General features: G+C 44.6%; 1 protein-coding gene across 1 annotated transcript in view; it reads left to right on the top strand.

Annotated features, from left to right (window-relative positions):
- Positions 1 to 26,168, top strand: part of LOC134909503 (probable cation-transporting ATPase 13A4) — a 309,055-nt gene that overhangs the window by 18,533 nt on the left and 264,354 nt on the right. The window contains exons 9-12 of the mRNA XM_063916438.1: positions 11,216 to 11,347; positions 13,321 to 13,491; positions 13,874 to 14,031; positions 16,162 to 16,350. Of these exons, the coding sequence (XP_063772508.1) occupies positions 11,216 to 11,347; positions 13,321 to 13,491; positions 13,874 to 14,031; positions 16,162 to 16,350 (650 nt within the window). The remainder of the gene's footprint in view (positions 1 to 11,215; positions 11,348 to 13,320; positions 13,492 to 13,873; positions 14,032 to 16,161; positions 16,351 to 26,168) is intronic.

Below are 26,168 nucleotides of genomic sequence, written 5' to 3'. Positions count from 1 at the left end.
GTGGATTGGTGCCACCAGCTGATTGCAGCAGACACATTGTATACAAGAAAATACAGCGCTTAAATGGTCACATAAGCAAAAACAGGTAGCATGTAAAATCTTTGTTTTATTTAAAACATGGAGTAAAATTGTATTTAAAAAGTATATAAGATGGTTGAATCAAGTGCACATAGCTGGCAACTGCCACATAAATTCAAGTATAGATCAAGAAAGGTGTTTTTCCTAGTGTCAAAAGTCCTTGGAGAAGGTGGGTATTATATGGAACCTGTTCCTATGATAGTCCCCTTGAATATAGGACCCTAAATCCTATCCGTGAATTATAGTTACCACCAGCGTCCCTTGAGGTAATTGGGCGAATCTGCGTCCGCAAATAGCTGTTCCTCAGAGGGTGGTAGATGTAAGTCCTCCACGGTGTAGTATAGGTTCTTTTAAGGGTCCAGTTGTTGAAAAATCAATGGAGGGGGCTTGGTCCAGGTCCAATCCTTCCAAGGTCTAGGCAAACACACTGTCAGGCAAGTCCCACCAACGCGTTTCGTTGGCAGGCAGCCGTGCAGAAACAGCACCATCAGCATTTTCAATTTGGAGACAGATGTGAGCCAATCAGTGCTTGCAGACCAACAGCCAATTATGAGTTGCCCAATATATTTTGTTTGTGAGTCTGGCCTTTCTTTTCCCTCCTTTTTTTGCCTGCATCTCCCATTACACCTCTTATTTTATCTGTCCCCTACCAACTTCTAATGTTTATCCCCCATCACCCACCTTTTCCCGGTGTCTCTACCACCCACTTGTGCACTTCACAACCACTTTTTCTCTTGCTGTGCCCCTTATCCCAGGCCTATTTTGACAGTCCCTGGCCCCATAATTTCTGATGACAGCCCTGCCCCTAAGTACCAGTATGAAGAGTTGTCTCTAGCCAATTATTACAGATTGAAACTGTTACCATATAAGGCACGCTCATTTCTAATGACTTCACTTGTTCTTAAATACAAAAGGTGTGAAAATGTATGACCTTGTGTCATTAAAAAACGTAACTTTATACAAGACTAGTAAATAAATGGATACGTTATCGCCTGGATTACCTCAAATGATCCGCCCCTCCGTCTCCCGTACCAAATTACGTATTCCTGTCCTCTTCTGTCCTGTTGCTATCACATGCAAATGCAGTAGAAGACAGTGGCGTAACTACTGCCCCCGCAGTCCTCGCGGTGGCTTGGGGGCGAGGGGCTGCGGGGGTGCCACTGATTTACAGCAGACTGACATGCGGACGAGCGTCCGCATGTCAGTCTGCAGTCTCCTTCCCTCCGCCGCTTGTTGGAGGGACACGGAGGGCTCACAGCGCGCCTCCCTGTGTCCCTCCTGCTGCATCATCTCCGGCGGCCGCGGGTCTAATAGGGGGAAGTGCCGTCCGTGAGCTCTAATTGGCTCACAAACCGGCACTTCCCCCTATTAGACCCGCGGCCGCCGGAGATGATGCAGCAGGAGGGACACAGGAGAGACGAGCTGTGCCCGCCGTGTCCCTCCAAAAAGCGACGGGGGGGGGGAAATATCTGGCACTGGGGGCATATATGGCACGGGGGGGGGGAGAGGGAGGAATATCTGGCACTGGGGCATTTCTGGCACTGGGGGGAATATCTGGCACTGGGGGCATATCTGGCACTGGGGGGGGGGATATCTGGCACTGGGGCATATTTGGCACTGGGGGGGAATATCTGGCACTGGGGGCATATATGGCACTGGGGGGAATATCTGGCACTGGGGGGGGATATCTGGCACTGGGGCATATATGGCACTGGGGAATATCTGGCACTGGGGGGAATATCTGGCACTGGGGGGGGATATCTGGCACTGGGGCATATATGGCACTGGGGGGAATATCTGGCACAGGGGGGGGATATCTGGCACTGGGGCATATATGGCACTGGGGAATATCTGGCACTGGGGGGAATATCTGGCACTGGGGGGGGGATATCTGGCACTGGGGCATATATGGCACGGGGGGGGGGGAGGAATATCTGGCACTTCTGGCACTGGGGGGAATATCTGGCACTGGGGGCATATCTGGCACTGGGGGGGGATATCTGGCACTGGGGCATATATGGCACTGGGGGGGAATATCTGGCACTGGGGGCATATATGGCACGGGGGGCATATATGGCACTGGGGGGAATATCTGGCACTGGGGGCATATATGGCACTGGGGGGGGTATCTGGCACTGGGGCATATATGGCACTGGGGGGAATATCTGGCACTGGGGGGGGATATCTGGCACTGGGGCATATATGGCACACGGGAATATCTGGCACTGGGGGGAATATCTGGCACTGGGGGGGGATATCTGGCACTGGGGCATATATGGCACTGGGGGGGAATATCTGGCACTGGGGGCATATATGGCACTGGGGGGGAATATCTGGCACTGGGGGCATATATGACACTGGGGGGGATATCTGGCACTGGTAGCATATATGGCACGGGGGGAATATCTGGCACTGGGGGCATATATGGCACGGGGGGAATATCTGGCACTGGGGGGAATATCTGGCACTGGGGGGGAATATCTGGCACTGGGGGCATATATGGCACTGGGGGCATATTTGGCACTGGGGGGGAATATATGGCACTGGGGGCATATCTGGCACTGGGGGCATATGTGGCACTGGGGGGGCATATCTGGCACTGGGGGCATATGTGGCACTAGGGGGGAATATCTGGCACTGGGGGCATATGTGGCACTGGGGGGGTATATGTGTACCTGGCACATGGGGACGACGACTATATTTGGCACTGGGGCATGTAAGTACCTGGCACCGTGGGGGAATATCTGGCACTGGGGACATATGTGGCACTGGGAGCACAGCCCTAGCAACAAGGACTACCTCCTAGCAACGAGCATGACACCCAGTGCATGAAACACCTGGCAACAAGCATGACACCCAGTGCATGAAACCCCTGGCAACGAGCATGACACCCAGTGCATGAAACCCCTGGCAACGAGCATGACACCCTGAGCATGAAAACCCCTGGCACTGTGCATGGAACCAAGAGCATGAAACCCCTGGCAACGAGCATGACACCCAGTGCATGAAACCCCTGGCAACGAGCATGACACCCAGTGCATGAAACCCCTGGCAACGAGCATGACACCCTGAGCATGAAAACCCCTGGCACTGTGCATGGAACCAAGAGCATGAAACCCCTGGCAACGAGCATGACACCCAGTGCATGAAACCCCTGACAACGAGTAGGTAATTGAAAAGTAATTAGAAGCCTTACTGTAGGACTTAATGTGTAATGGGCATTACGGTGTGTGGCATAATGTATCACGGACATTGCGGTGTGTGTCATAATGTGTCACAGGCATTACGGTGTATGGTATACTATATCGCGGGCATTGTGATATGTGGTATAATGTCTCAGGGTCATTGCAGTGTGTGGCATAATGTATCACGGACATTGCGGTGTGTGTCATAATGTGTCAAGCATTACGGTGTGTGGTTTACTATATCACGGGCATTGTGGTATGTGGTATAATGTCTCAGGGTCATTGCAGTGTGGCATAATACATAACGGGCATTGCGATGTGTGGCATAGGGTATAACGGGCAGGGCATTGCGGTATGTGTCACAGGCATTACGGTGTATGGTATACTATATCACGGGCATTGTGGTATAATGTCTCAAGGTCATTGCAGTGTGTGGCATAATGTGTCACAGGCATTGTATGTGCTATAATGTATCGGGCATTGCAGTGTGTGGCATAATGTATCACGGACATTGCGGTGTGTGTCATAATGTGTCACAGACATTGTATGTGCTATAATGTATCAGGGGCATTGCAGTGTGTAGCATAATGTATAACGGGCATTGCGATTCCTGTCATAATGTGTCACAGGCATTACGGTGTGTGGCATAATGTGTCACAGACATTACGGTGTGTGGCATAATGTGTCGGGGGCATTACAGTGTGTGCATATTGTGTCGTGCATTATTGTGTGCGGCATAATGTCTAAGGGCCATTGCAGTATGTGGCATAATGTATACTGGGCATTACTATAAGGAGGAAAAATGACAAATAATGTAAGGGGCATGAATCAGGATTATTTTTCTTTCCTGTGGTGGCCAACGTATGGGCAACTGGGGTATAAGGTAGTCTTTTCCTGCAATGCCAAGCCCCTTTATGCGAAACCACGCCCACTCCAACAAAACCACGCCCCTTTTTTGGCGCGCTTATTTATCCCTTTCTTGCTCCCAATTATGGAGCATGAAGGGGGGGGGGGGGGGGGGGGGCGCGGAAGACTTTTTTGGCTTGGGGGAGAAAAATTTCTAGTTACGCCACTGGTAGAAGATGGGGTGTGACGTGAGCTCACCACATCTAAAGTTATGTCGTCATGCAAACATGATGATCTAATTTTTATCAGGGTTCAATTCTATAATAATAATTTATAATTACAAATTGGATCATTTGATAACGAATACCGATTTTTTAACATGCATGGAACCCTCTATGGTAGCCAACACTTGTACATGTGCAGCTTAATAATATTCATCAGCTGCAAATACCGTTTTTATTGGAAAAGTTTATATTTACCTTCTTAGCTAATTCAAGTGGGTGCCAGTCAGTGTTTTGGGGTGCAGTACACTGAGGCAAGTAATACCGTTTAGTCAGGACCCTGAGAAGCAAGCCAGAAGCCACAAGATGGCTGCCCCCCACCCGAATCAGCAGTACTGCAGTCAAGGACATGCAGCCGACAGTCAAATGGTATTATTTCCCTCAGCACACTTCCTGCTCTTTGTCAGAGGGGTGTTTCTGGATACTCAGAAACCCCCCTGGCATGCGCCACTGCAATGGAAGACCTTCACCACATGAAAGTCTATATAAATTGCACTGCCCACTTTCTATTTTTTTTATAATTACCCCCTTTGTTTTTTTCTATTCAGTTCTGTTCCTTCTTCTGTTTAATATATTTTATTTTCTCTGCGCAATTTTTCTTTTTATCATCTCTCTCACAAAATAGAGACACATATTCATACTTGCATTGGGTTATAAATCTATACATCTTATAACCGGGAACGTCTGTTTGTTTGATTGAGATAAACTCTGAAACCACTGAACCATGGGGGTAATTCTGTTTTGATCGCAGCAGGAACTTTGTTAGCAGTTGGGCAAAACCATGTGCACTGCAGGGGAGGCAGATATAACATGTGCAGAGAGAGTAAGATTTGGGTGGGGTGTGTTAAATCTGCAATCTAAATTGCAGTGTAAAAATAAAGCAGCCAGTATTTTCCCTGCACAGAAACAAAATAACCCACCCAAACCTAACTCTTTCTGCACATGTAACATAGTAACATAGTAACATAGTATCTGAGGTCGAAAAAAGACAATTGTCCATCGAGTTCAACCTATTTGTGGTGTCCTATGCATGATGATTTGACTAAAATTTCTGACTGATGCTGCTATCAGCCATTGCATTTTATCCCTATTTATAGTAACTATAATGCATGACTATGCACCATACCCCTGGATATCCTTATCCAATAGGAATTTATCTAACCCATTCTTAAAGGTGTTGACAGATTCCGCCATTACAACTCCCTCGGGCAGGGAATTCCAAACACGTATTGTCCTTACCGTGAAAAAGCCTTTACGCCGTATTGTGCGGAATCTCCTCTCCTCTAACCTGAGCGAGTGTCCACGAGTCCTCTGTGTTGATCTAACCAAAAACAGGTCCCGCGCAAGCTCTGTGTATTGTCCCCTTATATATTTGTAGATGTTGATCATATCCCCTCTTAGTCTCCGCTTTTCCAATGTAAACATGCCTAGTCTTTCAAGCCTTTCCTTGTATTGCATCGTCTCCATGCCCTTAATTAGTTTGGTCGCCCTCCTCTGTACCTTTTCAAGCTCTAGGATATCCTTTTTGTAGTACGGTGCCCAGAATTGTACACAGTATTCAAGGTGTGGCCTCACTAGTGATTTATATAACGGGAGTATAATACTCTCGTCCCTAGCATCAATACCCCATTTTATGCATGCTAATATCTTATTAGCCTTCTTTGCTGCAGTCCTACTTTGGGTACTACTGCTTAGCTTGCTATCTATGAGGACACCTAAGTCCTTTTACAGTACAGAATCCCCTAATTTTACCCCATTTAGTAGGTAGGTGTAATTTTTGTTCTTGTTACCACAGTGCATTACCTTACACTTGTCTGTGTTGAAGCGCATTCTCCATTTGGCTGCCCATGCTTCTAATTTAACTAAGTCGTTCTGAAGAGACTCGGCATCCTCCTCTGTATTTATAGCCTTACACAATTTGGTATCATCTGCAAAAATTGACACCATGCTCTCTAGACCTTCTGTTAGGTCGTTAATGAAAATATTGAACAATAGCGGCCCTAATACAGAGCCTTGCGGCACACCACTTAGCACTTCAGTCCAAGTTGAAAAAGATCCATTAACCACAACGCGCTGCTTCCTATTATCTAACCAGTTTTTGACCCAAGTGCATATTGTGCTTCCTAGCCCTGATTCTTGTAGCTTGTAGATAAGTCTCATGTGTGGTACAGTATCGAACGCTTTGGCAAAGTCTAAAAAGATTACATCCACGTCTTTACCCTGATCTAGGTTTGCGCTTACTGTTTCATAAAAGCCAAGTAAGTTGGTTTGACAGGATCTGTCCTTCATAAACCCATGTTGATTCCTTTTAATGACCTTATTGGTTTCAAGGAACTTCTGAATACTATCTCTTAGAATACCTTCCAATACTTTCCCCACTATAGATGTAAGACTAACTGGTCTATAATTACCTGGTTCAGCTTTACTTCCCTTTTTGAATATAGGCACTACTTCCGCTATACGCCAGTCTTTGGGAACCATACCTGATATAACTGAATCCTCAAAGATCAAAGATAGCGGTCTTGCCAGTTCAGAGTGAAGCTCCATTAGAACCCTTGGATGAATACCATCGGGCCCTGGTGATTTATTAATCTTTAAATGTTTTAATCGGTCACAAACTACTTCCTCGCTTAAATAAGTACCTATCAGTGTGATATTCTCATTATTGAGATTGTGTGTCAGTCCCTGAATTGGGTCTAATCTAGTGAATACTGTTGAAAAAAACTCATTTAGTGTGTCCGCTATGTCATTATCATTTTTGCTTAAGACTCCCAACTTGTCTTTTAAAGGGCCTATACTCTCCTTCTTTAATCTCTTGCTATTAATGTATTTAAAGAATTTTTGGGGATTTGCTTTGCTTTCCTTTGCTACTAGTTTTTCAGTTTCTACTTTAGCCGCTCTTATTTCCTTTTTGCAATTTTTGTTACATTCCTTATAGTGCTGAAATGACTCTGCTTCCCCGTCAGATTTGTATTTTTTAAATGCTCGCCTTTTCTTGCCCATAAATTCCTTAATCTTTTTGTTAAGCCACATCGGTTTATGATTTTTATTCCCTTTTTTGCTACTCATAGGAATATATTTGAGTGTATTTTTAGCTAGCAGGAATTTTAGTACCTCCCATTTCTCCGTAGTATTTTTTCCTAAAAACAAACCTTCCCATTCAATATCCCTGAAAAATACCCTCATCTTTTCAAAATTTGCTTTGCTAAAGTTTAAAGTCCTAGTTGAGCCAGTATAGGGCTGTTTGTAGAAACTGATATTGAATGTGACCATATTGTGGTCGCTGTTTCCTATGGGTTCCCCTACTATAATACCTGATACCAAATCCCCATTGTTTGTTAATACCAGGTCTAAGATTGCATTGTACCTAGTTGGTTCCTCAATTAGTTGGACTAAGTAGTTATCATTTAGTGTGTTTAAAAACATATTGCCCCTAGCAGTATCACATGAATCGTTTTTCCAGTTTATCTCTGGATAGTTAAAATCTCCCATCACTACTATGTCTCCTACTCCTGCTGCTCTTTCAATTTGCTTTAGTAACAATTCATCATCAGATGCGTTGATACCAGGCGGCCTATAGCATACACCCAATGCTAACTTTTTTATTCCTTTTTCCCCGCATGCAATTTCTACCCATAATGTCTCAACAGTGTCTACAGTCCCCTCCTGAATATCTTCCCATATATTAGGTTTTAAAAACGGCTTTACGTACAGACACACCCCTCCACCCTTTTTATTTAGTCTGTCTCTCCTAAACAGTATATAGCCCTCTAGATTGACTGTCCAATCATGAGATTCATCCCACCAAGTTTCAGTAATGCCTATAATATCATACTGTTTGCTTGCTGCAAGTATTTCTAGTTCACTCTTTTTACCAGTAATGCTTCTGGCATTTGAATACATACAACTAAGATAAGTATTTTCCCTTGCGTTAGGGACATCTTTCACCTTATGTGGCAAGGATGACCTGTAATCGTCATTGGTTAGTGCTTTGGTAAAATCCCTTTTAGTACCCATGTTAGTAACCTTACCGCCTGCTCTTACCCTCCCCCCAACTTCTCCCCCATTTCGTTTACTACCGCCATCCCCACTATTCTCACTGCATGACCCATAGTTTCTAGCTAAACCCTCCCCCCAGGCTCCTAGTTTAAAATCTCCTCCAACCTTCTAACCATCCTTCCCCCCAGCACCGCTGCCCCCTCCTCAGTCAGGTGCAATCCGTCACAACAAAAGAGATGGCGCCTGACTGAGAAGTCCGCCCAGTGTTCCAGGAACACAAACCCCTCTTTCCTGCACCAATCCCTAAGCCACACATTTACCTCCCTAATCTCCCTCTGCCTCCCTGGACTAGCCCGTGGCACGGGTAATAATTCCGAGAATATTACCTTAGATGTCCTTGCCTTCAGTTTCTTTCCTAAGTCCCTATAGTCTTTCTTAAGGACATCCCACCTTCCGCTAACTTTGTCATTGGTGCCAACGTGCACCAAGACCGCCGGGTCTTTGCCAGCCCCTCCCAACAATCTATCTACCCGGTCCGCGATGTGCCGTACCCGAGCACCCGGGAGACAACAGACTGTACGGCGATCACGGTCCCGGTAGCAGATTGCCCTATCTGCCTTCCTGATGATAGAATCCCCTACCACCACCATCTGACTAGGTACCTCTATCTTTTATCCCAACCGCGCCAGAGGGACCGCACCTCTGGATGCTAGAGGGAGCAGTCTCCTCCGGCACCGTCATTTCTTCACTATCATCCTCCGATTCCTCGTCCAATCGGGCAAATTTGTTCGGGTTTGATAGTTCAGAGATGTCGTGCCTCCCCCTCTTTTTCTTCCTTCTAACTGTGACCCAACTGGCTACCTGATCATCATCCTCTTCTACCAGTGACCCCTCCCGCAACTCCTCCACCGTTCTGTCTAAACTACGCTCGAGATTGTGAATCTCCCTCAGTCGCGTAACGGTTTGCTCTAGATCAGTTACCTGGGCTTCCAGGGCAACCGTTCGCACACACCTCGTGCAGATGTATTCACACTGGGCCGGTAGCTCCAGGTGTGCATACATCTTGCACGACATGCACTGAGTGAGGTCCTCAATCACAGCCCCTCCCATATTGTTTGTAAGGTCTAACTCCCTGTTACACTCAAAGAAAAAGCGGCAAAAATAAAAAATAGATGGCAAGCAATCTCACTTATACAATAATTAAGCTGGCTTATACTTATCTATCTTTGTGCGGTTCTTGGTCCTTCACTTTTATGCAGCCGTAGTACTCTCTCCTGCGGCACCTATACTCCACTTAGCAGTTGCAGTTGTTCCAGCTCACTGCTCCTCCTTTTCACTCGGCTTCCAGCTCCTGCTAAGAAAAAAAAAAAAAAATGCCCCTCACACCCGCACAATCACAGCCCCTCTGCTACTCCAAGTAAGAGACCCTCTCACTCCCTCACAAGGTCAGCCCCTTGCAGCCTCACCAGAAGTTTAATGGTACTGCAAATGTGTGTTCCTGATTGTGTATTATAAAACTCACCTTTTTCTGTATTCTAACTCACCTTTTTGCTGTTTACAACTCACACTTAAAAATCCCAGCAGCACTTGGAAGAGACCAGCCCCACACATGTAATATCTGCCCCCCCCCCTGCAGTGCACATGGTTTTGCCCAACTGCTAACAAAGTTCCTGCTGCGATCAACTCAGAATTACCCCCCATATGGGATGTGGTTTTCACCACTGTGTACTTAATCTTCCAGAGCAAGCATTAGGCTAAGCATTATCCCGACCGGTTATTAGTGGGCTGTGGGCGGGGAATATCCTATCTATCTATCTATCTATCTATCTATCTATCTATCTATCTATCTATCTATTATACAGTATATACATACATACATACATACATACATACATACAGTAATTTCTGACAAACAGTGCTTTTTTTCTATGAAAAAAAGGTACAGGTACACAGAAAAGAGGTATAGGATCTTACCTAAAGTTGCAAGTTGATACATAGGCCCTCATTCCGAGTCGTTCGCTCGGTATTTTTCATCGCATCGCAATGAAAATCCGCTTAGTACGCATGCGCAATATTTGCACTGCGACTGCGCCAAGTAATTTAACAATGAAGATAGTATTTTTACTCACGGCTTTTTCATCGCTCCGGCGATCGTAATGTGATTGACAGGAAATGGGTGTTACTGGGCGGAAACACGGCGTTTTATGGGCGTGTGGTTGAAAACGCTACCGTTTCCGGAAAAAACGCAGGAGTGGCTGGAGAAACGGGGGAGTGTCTGGGCGAACGCTGGGTGTGTTTGTGACGTCAAACCAGGAACGACAAGCACTGAACTGATCGCACAGGCAGAGTAAGGTTGAAGTTACTCAGAAACTGCTCAGTAGTTTGTAATCGCAATATTGCGATTACATCGGTCGCAATTTTAAGAAGCTAAGATACACTCCCAGTAGGCGTAGGCTTAGCGTGTGTAACTCTGCTAAATTCGCCTTGCGACCGATCAACTCGGAATGAGGGCCATAGTTTAGAGGAGCTTCCACACTATGGATACAGCAAATGTTAAGACTCTTATTTTATTATTATTATTTTTTTAATGATTTCACTGATTTACTCATGTTGACTCATGTTTCTGGAACTAGTAATAAGAATGAAAAATTAGGCAAAAAAAGATGCAATGTACCCCTGAATACTACCACAAAAAAAGCAATGCTGTCAATTATTACACACTCCTAGGAGAGCTACTTTTCCATTACCAGAGAGTTCCATAAAGTTGATTCAGTTGTTTATTAATCAGTAATGTAAATGAGTCTGTGTAATTCCCATTTTATACAGACCTTGAAGAAGTACAGTCTCAGTCGCTGGTTCCCGGTGATGTGATTGTTATTGGTGGAACAAAGCTTTTTTTGCCATGTGATGCTATTTTACTTAGCGGAGGATGCACTGTGAATGAAGCAATGTTAACAGGTATTTTCATTCCCTAGTTTTATAAACAATTATCATACTATAGATAGTAATGTGGCCATACATCAGCTGGGAAATTCCCTGATTCCCCAACATCACTCCTGTCCACCAACCAGTAGATTTTGATGATCGGCGATCCATCTAGGAATTCGCAAAATCCAGCATGTTAAAAATCCCTGACTCTCCAATCCTGACCATTTTTTGGTCGGAATCAGTTATTTCCAGCATGTTGGATTTCCCTGATCCCCTTACCCAGGCATCGGTAGAATGGGAAATTGTCCCAATTCTCCCCTGATGTATTGGCCTTCTTCTTTCGGAATGTATATTAATTGGTTAATTATTAAGATATTCCATTTTTCCTTATAAAGATTTTTAAGGGATCGCTTCCTTAACAAATATCATCTTTATACAAGGTCCCTCACAAAGGCGTACATTTACTAAGACTCGTGTTTTTGCCGACTTTAGCAGAGATCAATCTTGGCTGACATTGGCCGTTTTAGAGTGAAACTTTTTGAAAAAAATAAAACGGTAATTAACTAAGCTCCCATGTTTCTATTATTCACGTTTTCTGATGTCAATGTGAGTCATAATGCAGACCAGTGTTTTACGGGGGAGTTTAGTAAAACACTACTGAACATTACACTATGAAGCCTGGCTTGATCAATGAGATATGTGCAGGGATTCATTGTGTGAAGTTTTGAAACAGTTAAAAATCAGAACAGAAATTGTGTGGGGTCCCCCCTACTAAGCATAACCAGCCCCAAGGTCTAACCAGTCCTAGTTCTTAAAACACTGTGAAAAATTTGCGTAGGGGTCCCCAGTATTTTAAGAACCAGCACCCGGCTCTTGGACTGGTCCTGGTCCCAGCAATACGGGTGTGTGGGGGGGGGGGGGGAGGGAGTAGAGAAGTGGGTGCCAGGCTGATAGCCATTAAGTGTAAAATGAGAATTAAATATTGATTTCTACAGTGGAAATATAGGTCCCAGCAAGCCTCCCCTGCATGCTGGTACTTGGAGAACCACAAGTACCAGAATGATGGGCAATAAAGGGCCTGCTGGTATTTGTAGTTCCACAGTAAAAGAAACACAGGACATACACACCGTTCATAGTATAACTTTAATAAAATATACATGCATGCTCACACTTATATATACTTACCTACATTCCCATGGTGCCCCTTTGTCCCCATGTCAACATAGAATCCATAGGATATCTATTAAAAAAAATCCTGGTCTCACCTATTTCCAGTGTAGATCGGTCTTCTTCATTCCATGTGAGCATCCACTGGTTTAAAAATAACAAACCGAAACAAACCCGGAATAGAACGGACTAGTAAAAGTGTATGTTTACACATACACTTCTACTACACGAATATGTGCCCTCCATGTGACTAATGTCACTAGAGGGACCCACAAGCCAATCAGTATTCGCTGCCATAGCAACACCTTCCTGATTAGCTTTGCTCTTCCAGGGCACAGTCTATCACTGTTTGTCCCCAGGAGTGAATGGAAATTCTTGGCTTCATTCCTATGGTGGGAACCGCTAAATTGGTAAAACCACAAGGGTCAGCCACAATTAACCTTGTGGTTAGAGGGGGAAACTTGCATTATAATTTACAACTTGCATTGTAGTATGGCAATTCAGCTGTTAACCATTTAAGCATAGCTATATCCTATCAATTATGAACTTTTCTAGTGAATAGGCCCTCAGTGACCGCTTTGGCAAATTATGTTACTTTAGTGGCCTTCAAGACTTGAAACAGGAAAGCCCTAATTTTTGCACTTGTGATTGTCATTAGTCATTAAAATAAATTCTGGTTAACTGATCACAGGAACCTTTGGAACTTCAATGCTTAAAATAGAGACATGCAGTGACATCTTTACACATATTCAAACTGAATGAGGCCTATAGAGTCTAATATTAATCTAGTGAACTACTTTTCTCTCCATTTACTAATATAATTTTTCAAATTTAAGGAGAAAGCATTCCAGTGACAAAGACTACACTACCTAATATAAACAACTGCATTCCATGGATAACACACAGCGGTGATGATTACAAGAAACATATTCTCTTTTGTGGAACTGAAGTCATCCAGACCAAGGGAAGTGGTCAAGATCTTGTGAAAGCTGTTGTCCTACAAACTGGTGGGTTTTCCTATTCTAACAATTAGTCGCAGGAAGAGTGAAACACTTTCAGAGACCTATTTACAAATACTGCATATACTACACAAGTCACACTATTATTACAGTCAACTTTGTAGTCACAAAACAACATCCAGTGAAGAGGACTAATTATTGCACATAATTAATAACTAGTATGCCACTACTGATGTTACTGCTGTTACACAATACAACACAGCTTCATTGTCTCAAAGCGATTGATTCTGATTTATGATACACTGTCTATAATTATTTAGTCATTAGATTTTAAAAGGAATGCAACATTTGTATTATTGTGAAGTGATTATTTTGCAAAATCTAGTGGTGTGAATAACAGATGTCAATAACATAAAACATCTTTAATTAGGATTTAATACAGCAAAGGGAGACCTAGTGAGATCCATTCTATATAACAAACCAGTCAATTTGAGGCTGCACAGAGATGCCATTAGGTTCCTCATGGGACTCGTGGTTATTGCTATTATTGGAGTTATCTATACAGCGATTGTCTTCACAAAGAATCAGGTAAGTGTTCCTGTGCATACAAACGAGTCAGTGCAAATTGTACATGCAATACATAAATAGGCTAATTTATCAATGAGTGATACATTTCACTGTAATTGCACTAGCCAATCAGCTCCTAATTGCCATGTTACAGACTGTGTTTGATAAATTACAGTTAGGAGCTGATTGGCTGGTGGCATTTATCACTCACAGTGAAATTCATCACTCATTAATAAATGAGCCTAAAAGTATGTATTCAGCAAAGCTAATCCTTCTCTGTGTTCTCTAAACTTTCTTCATGGAGCTACATTCATAAATATCTGGAACAACAAATATAGGGGTCTATTTACTAAGCCTTGGATGGAGATAAAGTAGTCGGAGAAAAATTGCAAACCAACCAACTCCTTACTGCCATTTTTCAAACCCAGCCTGTAACATGGCAGTTAGGAGCTGATTAGATGGTACTTTGGGCCAGATGCATCATCGCTTGGAAAGTGATAAAATGAAGAGTGAAAAAGTACCAGCCAATCAGCTCCTAACTGCCATTTTTCAAACACAGCCTGTGACATGGTAGTTAGGACCTGATTGGCTGGCACCTTTTCACTCTCCATTTTATCACTCTCCAAGCGATGATGCATCTAGCCCTTTATCTCCTTCCAATTTATCTCCATCCAAAGCTTAGTAAAGAGACCACAAAAACTGAAAACAACACCCACATTTGTATAGTAATATTAGATATAATAAAGGTCTGGGATGCTTAGCAGAACATTGTATTAGTCAATATTTTGAATATTGATGTTGGTATGCAATGAGCAAAACAAATATACATTTTAAAATGGAATCAGTATGTGATCCAGGCGAATGGGATGCCAGCGGTCACAATACCGACTCCGGCGCCCTGATGTTCATGATCCCGACAGGTGTGAGGTAAGTACTCTACCCACCCAAACCCCTAAGACTACCTTACTGCAGCCTAACCCTAACCCTCCCCAATTAGTGCCTAAACCTAACCCCCCCACCCCCCCACCCCCTTAGTAGTGCCTAACCCTCTTTGTATTCCCACAAATCAAGCACAAAATGCATAGGATTAATTTTGAGTCGCAGTGGAGTCCTTCATCCTACATGTATAAGACATACTTGCTTCAGACTGGTCCAGCTGCTTCAGCAAGTGGTTTGAGCCCATGCAACTTTGCATAGACACCTCTGGCAAAAACTTTGAAAAAAATGTATGTTCAATTTGTTGGTAAATATAATACTTTTTTGTGCATCTGGAAACTTATTGCACACCCCTCGTATGTACATATATTTAGTTTATAAGTTACAGTATCTGTCCAGATAACTGTATAAGGGAAGGGTTCACTGCAACATACTGCTCTACATCTTTTTGTGTTCTTGTTCTGACATGCCACAAGAAGTTTGTCTCATCTTGTCTTTTTCATGTTACTGTATAAAAGGGGAAAATCACATTCTCTTTGTCATATAAATGCTTTGGTTTGAAATACACATTAGTAGACACCTATCAATTGATACAAAAATCTAATAATAATAATAATAATAATAATAATAGTAATGCATAATAAATGTTTACAATTATCCAGCTAGGTTCCCATGTTTCCCTAAGGACATAAAAACAAAACTGTTTACTATTTTTATTCCATTTGTGTGCCAATATTTTTAAAAGTGTCTATACTCTTAAGGGGGGTACTCACGGGAGAGATGTGTGCTGAGCGATCTTAACACAGACCGCTCAGCACACATCTCTCACCCCGCTCAGCACAGCGCGATGTGCTGAGCGAGGAGGAAAGCCGACGGGGGGCCGCTCACTTCACACAACGGTGAAGTGAGCGACCCGCTAGATTGAGCCTGCATGCAGGCTCAATCTAGCACCGGCGATAGCGATGCGCGGGGCCGCGCATCGCTATCGCTGGAGGGCATACACACGGCAGATCCGTGCTTAAAATCTAAGCAATCTAGCAAGATTGCTTAGATTTTAAGCACGGATCTCTCCGTGTGTACCCCCCTTTATATTCATCTTTATTTGCTTTTGTGGTTTAAACAAATATGGGCTAAAAACAGTGCATACTGTAAATTAATTATGTAAATGATGCTAACCATAGATTAACAATTCTTTCACATTTTTTTAACCCTTAGGCCAGTGTTCATGACATAGTATTGATGTCATTTGTGATGCTCACCGTTGCGGTGAATGCAGCTATTCCTGCTTCTATTACGCTGGGTCTTCTCTATGCTCAGACGAGGCTGAAGAAGCTGGGCGTTTTCTGCATCAGTCCTCAAAGGATTAATTTAGCCGGGCAACTAAATCTCATGTGTTTTGATAAAGTAAGTTTAATCTTATTGTGTGATTTAACACATTCCATAGACAATTTCCATCAGCTTGGACATGCCCTGCTGAGTCTTTCACTAAGCACATTCCTTTAGTTTTTGTGGACTTGTTATTACCGTTTGGAAATACTTTTATATAATTGGGCAGATATGTTTTTATTGGGGCTTTGACTATAGAATGCCTCTTGACAGTGCCTGCAGTACAGTATTTAGCACAAGTATGTCATAAACAAAGACAACCATATAAGCAATTATGCCAGATGATGATTAAGGCCTAGCCTAGCCCAAGGAGGAAATCCAGAAAATACAATTCTGCATGTAGTAAATGATGCAGAAATATATGAACAAGCTATAATGTGTAAATTCAGAGTTGCATGCTGTTGTGAGTTTTAGCATCTTTTTCCAAAGTCACTTATGCCAGTATCAGTCCTTCTACTGGTGGACATGTGTACATCTGAATGTAAGAACTGGGATGCCGGTGGGATGCGGTCATAATTACAGCAGTCAGGATCCAGATGGCCCTAATCCCGTCACATCCCAGAGGTAAGTACCAGAGTCAGGGTTAGGCACTAGAAGAAGGGCCTATATGCAGCAATACAGTTGGGTGCATCTTTACAGGGCCGGTGCTAGGGTGTTCGGCGCCCTCCTGCAAAATATAAATTTGCGCCCTCCCATACTTTACATGCAGGGCCAGGGGGTTACCATGGCCTCTTGGGCCCCTGAGCTGCAGGAGATCCGTGCAAGCCTATGGATGTGAACTCTCTGCCCACACACACTCTGTGCAGCGCTAGTTACGGCCCTGCACACAAACAGTGCCGTAACTAGACATTTTAGCGCTGTGTGCAAGAGAGGGCATCGGCACCCCCCCACCTGTATGTAAAACAGGGGCAGTGTGTGCCGCAATTGTGTGCAAAAAATATAGGGGTGTGTGTTAAATCTGTTACTTATATTTCAATAAGAGTTTTTTATGTAACCAGGACACAGGGAGTATTGCACAGCGTGGCTTCATGGGGAAGGGGTGTGGTCACAAAATAATACCAATTCATATTACATATTATAGTAGTCTCCATTATTCAAACTACGCCACACAGTAGCGCCACTACACCAGGTAGAGACCCTTTTACACATTACGGTGGACAGATTCCCCTTTTTACACATTACGGCAGACAGCGTCCCCTTTTTACACATTACGGCAGACAGCGTCCCCCTTTTTACACATTACGGCAGACAGAGTCCCCTTTTTACACATTACGGCGGACAGTGTCCCCCTTTTTACACATTATGACAGACAGCGTCCCCCTTTTTACACATTACAACAGACAGCGTCCCCCTTTTTACACATTACGGCAGACAGCGTCCCCTTTTTACACATTACGGCAGACAGCATCCCCCTTTTTACACATTACGGCGGATAGCGTCCCCCTTTTTACACATTACGGCAGACAGCGTCCCCTTTTTACACCTTACGGCAGACAGCGTCCCCCTTTTTACACATTACGGCAGCCATATACATCATAGCCCTCCACCAAGCACACATATAGTACACCACAGGCACCTCTCACACACTCATGTACACCAGCCCTGCACACACTACCTGGCACATGTAGTTACGGCACTGCACACAGATACACACATACATACATACATACATACATACATATATACATAAATACAAACACACACATACATATACATACACATACCCAGACACACATCGACACACACAAACACTTTCTCTCTCACACTCTTTTTACATCCACTTACCACAATCTTGCTGGCCAGATCTTCCACAGTCTGCTAGCCTGGTCCTGTGTAGCCCTGCCCCCTTGGTCAGTGTAGTTCCACCCTTTGGTCCGTGTAAATCCGGCCCCTTTCGTTAGAACGAAAACTGACACTCCTCTCAATGTCACAGGGGAGAGGGGAGAGGGATGGTAGCGTCTAGTTTCTCTTCGTGCTAAGGACCTTTCCCATAATCCCCTGGGTCCATGTCACAATCTATTTGGAATAGTAAAGTGTGGCGAGAGAAGCGGACCAGAGCAAGACACCGAGCCCGATGCATGGCGAGCAAAGCGAGCCCGCGAGGGTCCAATTCTGCATAGAAAAAAACAACCAAATGAACGGAGAACGAAGAAGACATTTAGGAGCTGTAAGGGCGGAAGTTCTCTCCTGCCCTCTCGTTTTGTCACGTCCAGGTCCTTAGCACGAAGAGAACATAAACACAACCGGAGAAGGATTCATGCTGCCGGCGCTGCTGCGGCTGCCTGTCAGTGTGACAGGCGCAGCAGCCAGCAGCAGCAGCACGGGGGACAGGACGGTGCTTCAGCAGGGATGCAGAGCAGTGAAGGTGCCTCTCCTGCCCGGCGCCTACCTGCACTGCATCTCTTTGCTTAGCGGGTAGCGCCGGGCCTGCATCTTTAGATGCTACCGTTGAATGCTTCATTGAATCTTCCACCAGCCTCACGCTAGCTGCAGATTCTCCATTAGAGAATGGCCTCCACTGTGCGTGATTAAGCAACTGAGTTATGCGACATGCCTGCGACACTCCCATAGTAAGACAGTGCTTCTCTGTATGTCTGAACAGCCACCTCCCAGGGATGCCCAATACATTGGAAATGCTCATCAAGTGCTACTACGGGATGCAATCAATTTGCCAGCTGTCGGGATCCTGGCGGTCACGGTACCGCTGTCAGGATCTTGACAGCTGGCATTTCGCCCGCCGGTAAATAGTATGTAACCTGCTACTACAACTCTGTGCATACACCACGTAGAATGCATGCTAGAAACATAGACACATGCACAGGTGAAAAACATCAACCATTTGCATGAATATCGGCATAGCGTGCAACTCAGAATCAGACCCTAAATGTTAAAGGATTCATTATTTCTGCAGCAGCGGTGACACATGAATGTACATGAGCCAGTTACATTTCAGTAATATCTACTCATGATCGCTTCTTCTGCCAGTTATAACTGCTCATCCCCTTTAACGGAACTGACATTTGCAGCCATTCTTTGGTGTAGATTGTAAGATTACATAAAATAACGGTAGCAGCAGGCAGTGGCGTCACAAGGGGTGTGCGGGGGGTGCGGCCCGCTCCCAGGTGTCACCTACCGAGGGGTGACACCAAAATGCCGGCTCCTGCACAGTGACAGGAGCCGAGTGCTGCACTGTTATATTATGTGTAGCACTCAGCTCCTGTCACTGTGTAGGAGCCAGCACTGCAGGGACAGCACCCTTGGGAGTCAGGCCTCACCTCCCACACCCCCCAGTGATAAAAAAGGATGTTAGGACGCAAAGCCCCGCCCCCTACCACAAAGCTCAACCCCTTTTCGTGCCTTCATTGGGCTAAAAACGGGTGCCGCCCGTGAACCACGCCCCTCTATTTAAGCCCCACCCATTCCACAAAGACCCACCCCCTTTTTTCTCGCTGCCGCACTGGGTATTACAGAGGTGAGTGACGCCTCTGACAGCAGGCTCGGCGCTACCCGGTCAGCAAAGTGATGCAAAGCAGGTAGGCGCCGGACCGGAGAGGAGCTCTCCATGCTCTGCATTCCTGTACTGTGCCTGGCCTCCCTGCTGCTGTTGGCTGCTGTGCCTGTCACACTGACAGACAGCAGTGCCGGCAGCTTGTAGCCTCCCTGTGACAGCGCCAGTGCCCGGCTGAAAAGTGGGCGGAGCTTCGTGGGGTGGAGGGGCGAAGCTACACAGGATATAAGGGGGCTGAGCTACAGTGGACAAGTCTATAGATCCTGATTCCTGCCTGCAAGCCAGCCATCAATAAGTGGATGGAAAGATTGAGTAAGAGAAAGAAAGTGTATGTGCATGTACACTGCTGGCCAAAATTGCTTACACTTTTTGAAATGTGAATATTTTTCAACCTCGAACTCTTATAAAAACTGTTACACTTCATGCAGTACAATAATTCACATATCAAATGAAAGGAAAGTAAATGCTGAAATAAACACAGATCACATATTTGCATTACAGTTATGCAGTGAAAACACTACTTAGAGTAAAAATCACTGTGTACTTATGATGTCACTGTCCCATCAGTATTGTGAGTAACTCTGAGCAAGAGACCAAGTTGCCACTGCTGATCCACAAGAGATTTACTCAATATAAATTCACCAGGTTTCTCACCTGAGTGAATCCCTTCTGTACCTGAGTATCTAGATTTTACATTCAAGTAGTCGACCTATGACGCTTGACGGACGGTTCAACAGAAAGTCCCTTTGATGCAAGGGGTTCCCCCCCTTTTTCACGTATTCACAATCATGTTGTCGGGTTGCTATATCCGCTTATTTTAGACATTACTTACCATTCAGTTGAGATATACCCCTGATGAAGTTTTGTAATAAGACGAAACGCGTTGGTTTATTCTTGTTCTACTGTTTTTGATGTTACCTCTGAATTTATACTGAGGATAAAGAGGAGACTGTAGAGAATCACCTACAACTGTCTTCAACATCTAAAGCGGAAAGATATTAAATGTTGAGCAACATACTACTCCTTTTCTAAATAATTATTGACATCAAATTTGTTTTTATGTTTATATAATAAATTTTATGATGGAACATGTTTTCACTATGCTTTGAATTGTAAAGGGGCAAAAGTAATCAAAAGTGCCTTTCATAGCATAGGGTGTTGATGTAACCCCCAGGCGCCAGCTCATCTACTGTTACACATTTCTTTATACGTAGTTCCTCCTAGCTAGGAACTTAGGTGAAGTAGGCTGCCAGTTGAAAATCTCCTAGTTACTACATCAGTTCTTCCTAAATAGTGCAGAGAGAGGGTATTGTTTATATATATATATATATATATATATATATATATGTGTGTGTGTGTGTGTGTGTGTATATATATATATATATATTTGCATGTCATGAAACCCCCTCCATGCATATCCTGCATTTTTCCAGTGCCTCAAACTGCACTCACCCCCCCTCCCCTTCCCTCGGACATCACAGCTGACGCCAATAGAGAAGGGGCCCCTGTGCATTGCTTTGCCCAGGAGCCTATACTGCATTATGTATAAGGGGAACTACTGTGTAACTAACTTGTGTAAGGGGCGCTACTGTGGGCGTCGGGTGTTATTATTGGTACTACTGTGTAATGTAACTTGTATGAGGGTCACTACTCTGTGGCAAAATGATTGTAAGGGGCACTACTATTTGAACTGGAGGTACTAATGTGTGTCAACGCTCCTTCCTTGTGAGATAACACCCCTTTTTTGTGGCGGCGTTGTCCCTTTCACAGTTATGGGAGGGCATAAAATTATAGTTTGCAGGGGGGGGCGCTGAACAGCCTAGCACCGGCCCTGAGTAGCAGTTTAGTAGAGCTAGATCTCTATTAATTTGTGATGATAGTACAGTATATATTTTCTACTACTGCTTATGTCAGCTACGGAAAATCTCTCCACCAATACCGTAGCGGTAAGAAGACACTTACAGTTTCTCCGGCTGGGTCCACAGGTTATCCACAGGATAACAATGGGATATGATGGAGTGATAGAGGATTGGCACCAAACGATCACAAGCTTTCAGTCCTCCCAGGATGCAACGGGCCCGTCCATATATCCCCGCCCACTGGCTCAGGCAAATCAGTTTTTTGGTTTGGTGCGGCAGGAGCTGGACCATGGTCAGAAGGCTTCTGTTTTTGGCAGCCCTAAGATTTCTTATTTTATTTTTTATAGTCTTACTATGTTTTTGAGTGATCTTCCCTAACAGCATCTTATACGCATATTGGAAAGAGTCGCTCCAACAACTCTCCGCCGGGTCACAACAATGCTTACCCACGGTACAGTGCTGTCTCAGCGGGTGTCTGTGTTGGATATACTAGCAGGTCCAGCAGACGTTACCAGGCTGTGGCCGGATCACGGGGAGAAGGTAAGGCATCGGTTCTGCTGAGAAGGGGAATACAGACACAGCTGCACTGGTTTGGGAGGAGACTACCAAACAGTAGATGGCGCGCCGCCAACAAGGGTGCTCCAGCGGTAGGCCTTAGGGATCAATAAGTACCAGTAATAGTATGAGGCTGCGAACCCTAGGGTTGATGTCAGCGGTGGGGGGTCAGACACTCTCCTGGTCACCCCTCTCTCCAGTTCATGACCAGTTTTCGTCGGTCTCCCGCCATGAACTGTTGCCTCACTTCCATCTCAGACGCTACCATGAGGGGTCTCGGTCGCAGCATAGGCCTCTGCGTCTGTGTTCACTTAAAAGCTACCAAGAGGAGACCCAGTCGCAGTACAGGCGTCTGTGTGACCGGAGCATCTGTGTACACAGTGCGTCTGTGTTCACCTAAAGTTCCCGGAGCGACAGTGTACACTAGTAGCGTCTGGCTCCACTCAGCGTTCGCTAACGTATTGATCGATCTTGGAAGTGAGGTGAGTCTCCCTGTATCCCACTCTACTGAGAACAGGTTATACAGCACTAAATTTCTATCTACTTTTGTTAGTATGAACAGTTAAGTTTAGTGCCCATTGCATATGAGTCTGTGTACATTACTGTGTTTTTCTTCGCATTTTGTCTGAATACGTTAAGATTTGTATAGAACAGAATGCAGTAATATGTGCTCCTACATACTTTGAAATGTGTTTGTAGTTGATAATATGCTCATATGTCTAATATATAACATGTGACTGACTGCTAGTGTAATTGCTGACTTTATATATGTTTGTCAGTGGTTTCTTCTGAGCCTCAATGCTGGTGCATGGGTAGAGACAAATTGATATAATTTTAAATGGTAAAGTGATTACAGTCACAAATTGTGTAGTACACTGTGGAAGTGCTGATTATTTATCATGTCTAAGAGCGGCAAAAGTGATGAGGTTACACTGACAGTAACACCAACACTCATATCATCATGTTTGTCCTGCAAAACGGTATTATCCTCTCAGGATCTGGTACAGGATGGTTTATGTGCAAATTGTTTTGCTTTTCAGCAGATTACAAGGCAGATCCCTGTTCAGCGTCAGCTAGATCCACCTTGGGCAATGTTTGCACAGACCTTGTCCAGTATAGCTGAACGGGTAATTCCTACAGCTTCAATACCAGGAGTAGAGTACACTATTAACCCATACATGAAACTCCCTTCCTACGGTATATCCCCAACAGCTTCTCCAATGAAACAAGCTGATAAACCGAGTGTAAATAAATCATCAAATTCACAGGCTACACAGGATGATACATCTGATGATGATAGCTCTATCTACTCTGCTTCAGCATACGAAGAACAGGTAGAAAGTATCAGCTCAGTGGATGTAGCTGAATTAATTAGAGCAATGAAGGCTATTCTGTTCTTAGAGGATTCAGCAGACCTGGTGTTAAAAACTAAGGCACCTATGTTTAAACGTCCCAAAACAGTTAGGATAGAGTTCCCAGGATCAGATCAGCTGATGGAAGTCAAGGAAGAAGCTTGGGCTACACCCAATAAAAAATACAGAATTCCCAGAAAATGGGATTCCAATTATCCTTTTCCAACTGGGGACTGTTAAAAAGGGGAGTGCCTCCTAAAGTAGACATGCATGTCATTCGATTAGTGCAATAATCTATATTGCCTTTGCCGTCAACATCATTAGATGATTTTACAGACAGAAGAGTGGATGGGTTTTTGAAAACCATATTTTCTCTGTCGGGGGCAGTCATAAGGCTTCAGCTTGGATGGCAAAAGCAATAGCTGAATGGGCTGAGGCACTGGAAGATGGGCTTTCAGCATCTTCTAGGGAGCAAGAATCCCATATAGCTCACATGAAACAGGCTGCAGTATTCTTGGAAGAAGCAGCAATAGATATGGGTACTATTGCTTCTAAAGCATCAGCCTTAACAGTAGCTGCTCGTAGAGCAATTTGGTTACGTACATGGAAAGCTGATTCAGAATCAAAAAAGGTTCTGGAATCTTTGCCTTTTGCTGGGAATATTCTGTTTGGTAAGGAATTGACAGATATTCTGGAATCAGAAGCAGAATATAAGAAAGTTAGGTTTCCTGCCACATATAACCCCAGGCCTAAGGGTCCGGCTTTTCAGCCATTTCGGTCGCAAGGAAATGCAAAAGGAAAAAGTGAACGTAAGCAGCCCCAATACAATAAGTTTGGTAAGGCAAAGAAGCATTGGGCCACCAGAGGGCCAGCTTCCAAACCAGAAGATAAGCCATCAGCCTGATGGTGCGGGCCTCCGCCGGGGGACCCCGGGGTAGGGGGCAGACTTCTTCATTTTGCACAGATATGGCAGCAGTCTACAACAGATGCCTGGGAACAAGAAGGGGTATCTCTGGGTTATGTTTTCCCTTTCAAGAAGGGGCCTCCTCGAAGGTTCTTCTGCACCAGCCCATCTCGGGTAGAGGCAAAGGCCAGAGCCCTGCAAGAAGCAGTTCAGAAATTGCTTCAGTCAGGAGTAATTTTTCAAGTACCCCCTGCACAATGGGGACAGGGTTTTTACTCCAACCTGTTTTTGGTTCAGAAGCCAAATGGGTCATTTCGGCCCATTCTCAATCTCAAAATGCTAAACAAATACATTTGGGTACTGGTTCCACATGGAGACGTTACGCTCCATAGTTTTGGCCATGGAATCAGGGGATTATATGGTATCCCTGGATATACAGGATGCTTACCTACATAATCCTATAGCACTGTCTCATCAGTGTTATCTCAGGTTCGCCATCCTCCAGCAGCATTTTCAGTTCCAGGCTTTACCCTTTGGGTTAGCCACAGCCCACAGAGTATTTACCAAAATTATGTAGGTTATGGCAGCTTATCTCCGCAAGCAGGGGATAAGACTTTTTCCATACCTTGACGACCTTTTAATCCTGGCACAATCCCAGGAATTGCTCCTGGGCCATCTCCAACAGACAATAGCTTGTCTACAGGAGCATAGATGGCTCATAAATTGGGCAAAGTCATCTCTGATTCCGTCACAATGGATGATTCACTTGGGGGCTGTATTGGATTCAAGTCTGCAGAGAATATTTTTACCTCGGAACAAGATATCCAAGGTGCAGTTAAGGACTCAAGAGTAAATACACAGTCACACAATATCAATTCATGCAGCAATGCGAATGATGGGTTTGATGGTGTCAACATTCAACATGGTGGAGTATGCACAATTCCACTCAAGACCTCTGCAGCGTCTGATTCTGGCCAGATGGAATAGAGTACATCAGACAATAAAGAAACAGACCATAGTACTTTCAGAAAAGGTAAAAAGGTCATTAGCCTGGTGGCTACAGACATCCCATCTAGACAAGACCATTTTGGATATAAGATTGGGAGGTCCTGACAACAGATGCCAGTCTTCAGGGCTGGGGAGCAGTGTCTGGAAAATTATGGTTCCAGGGACAATGGACCAAAGAAGAAAGTTGCTTGCCAATAAACCTGTTGGAACTTCGGGCCATATACATGGTACTGATTCAGGCAATGGACACACTGCAAGGAAAACCAGTCCAGATCCGCTTGGACAGTGCAACGGCAGTAGCGTACCTCAACCATCAGGGAGGAACTCACAGCCAAAAAGCAATGAAGGAGGTAAGTCACATACTAATGTGGGAAAATCTCCAGCATTGTCCGCAGTGTTGGTTCCAGGAGTCCTAAACTGGGAAGTGGACTTTCTCGGTCGACACACCATTCAAGCAAGCGAATGGGCTCTACCCCCGGAAGTATTTCAGACTCTGGTAGAGAAGTGGGGTTTGCCAGAGATAGCTCTCATGGCGTCCCGTCTGAACAACAAAGTGCCAGCATACGGGTCAAGAACAAAGGATCCCGGGGCGATCTTTGTGGACGCCTTGTCAGTGAAATGGGACTTTCGTCAGGCATATCTGTTTCCTC

This window comes from Pseudophryne corroboree, chromosome 4 (genome assembly GCF_028390025.1).
Source record: "Pseudophryne corroboree isolate aPseCor3 chromosome 4, aPseCor3.hap2, whole genome shotgun sequence".
Lineage (NCBI taxonomy): Eukaryota > Metazoa > Chordata > Amphibia > Anura > Myobatrachidae > Pseudophryne > Pseudophryne corroboree.
The sequence above is the reverse complement of the archived record's forward strand: the minus strand, read 5'-3'. Positions and strand labels throughout refer to the sequence as shown.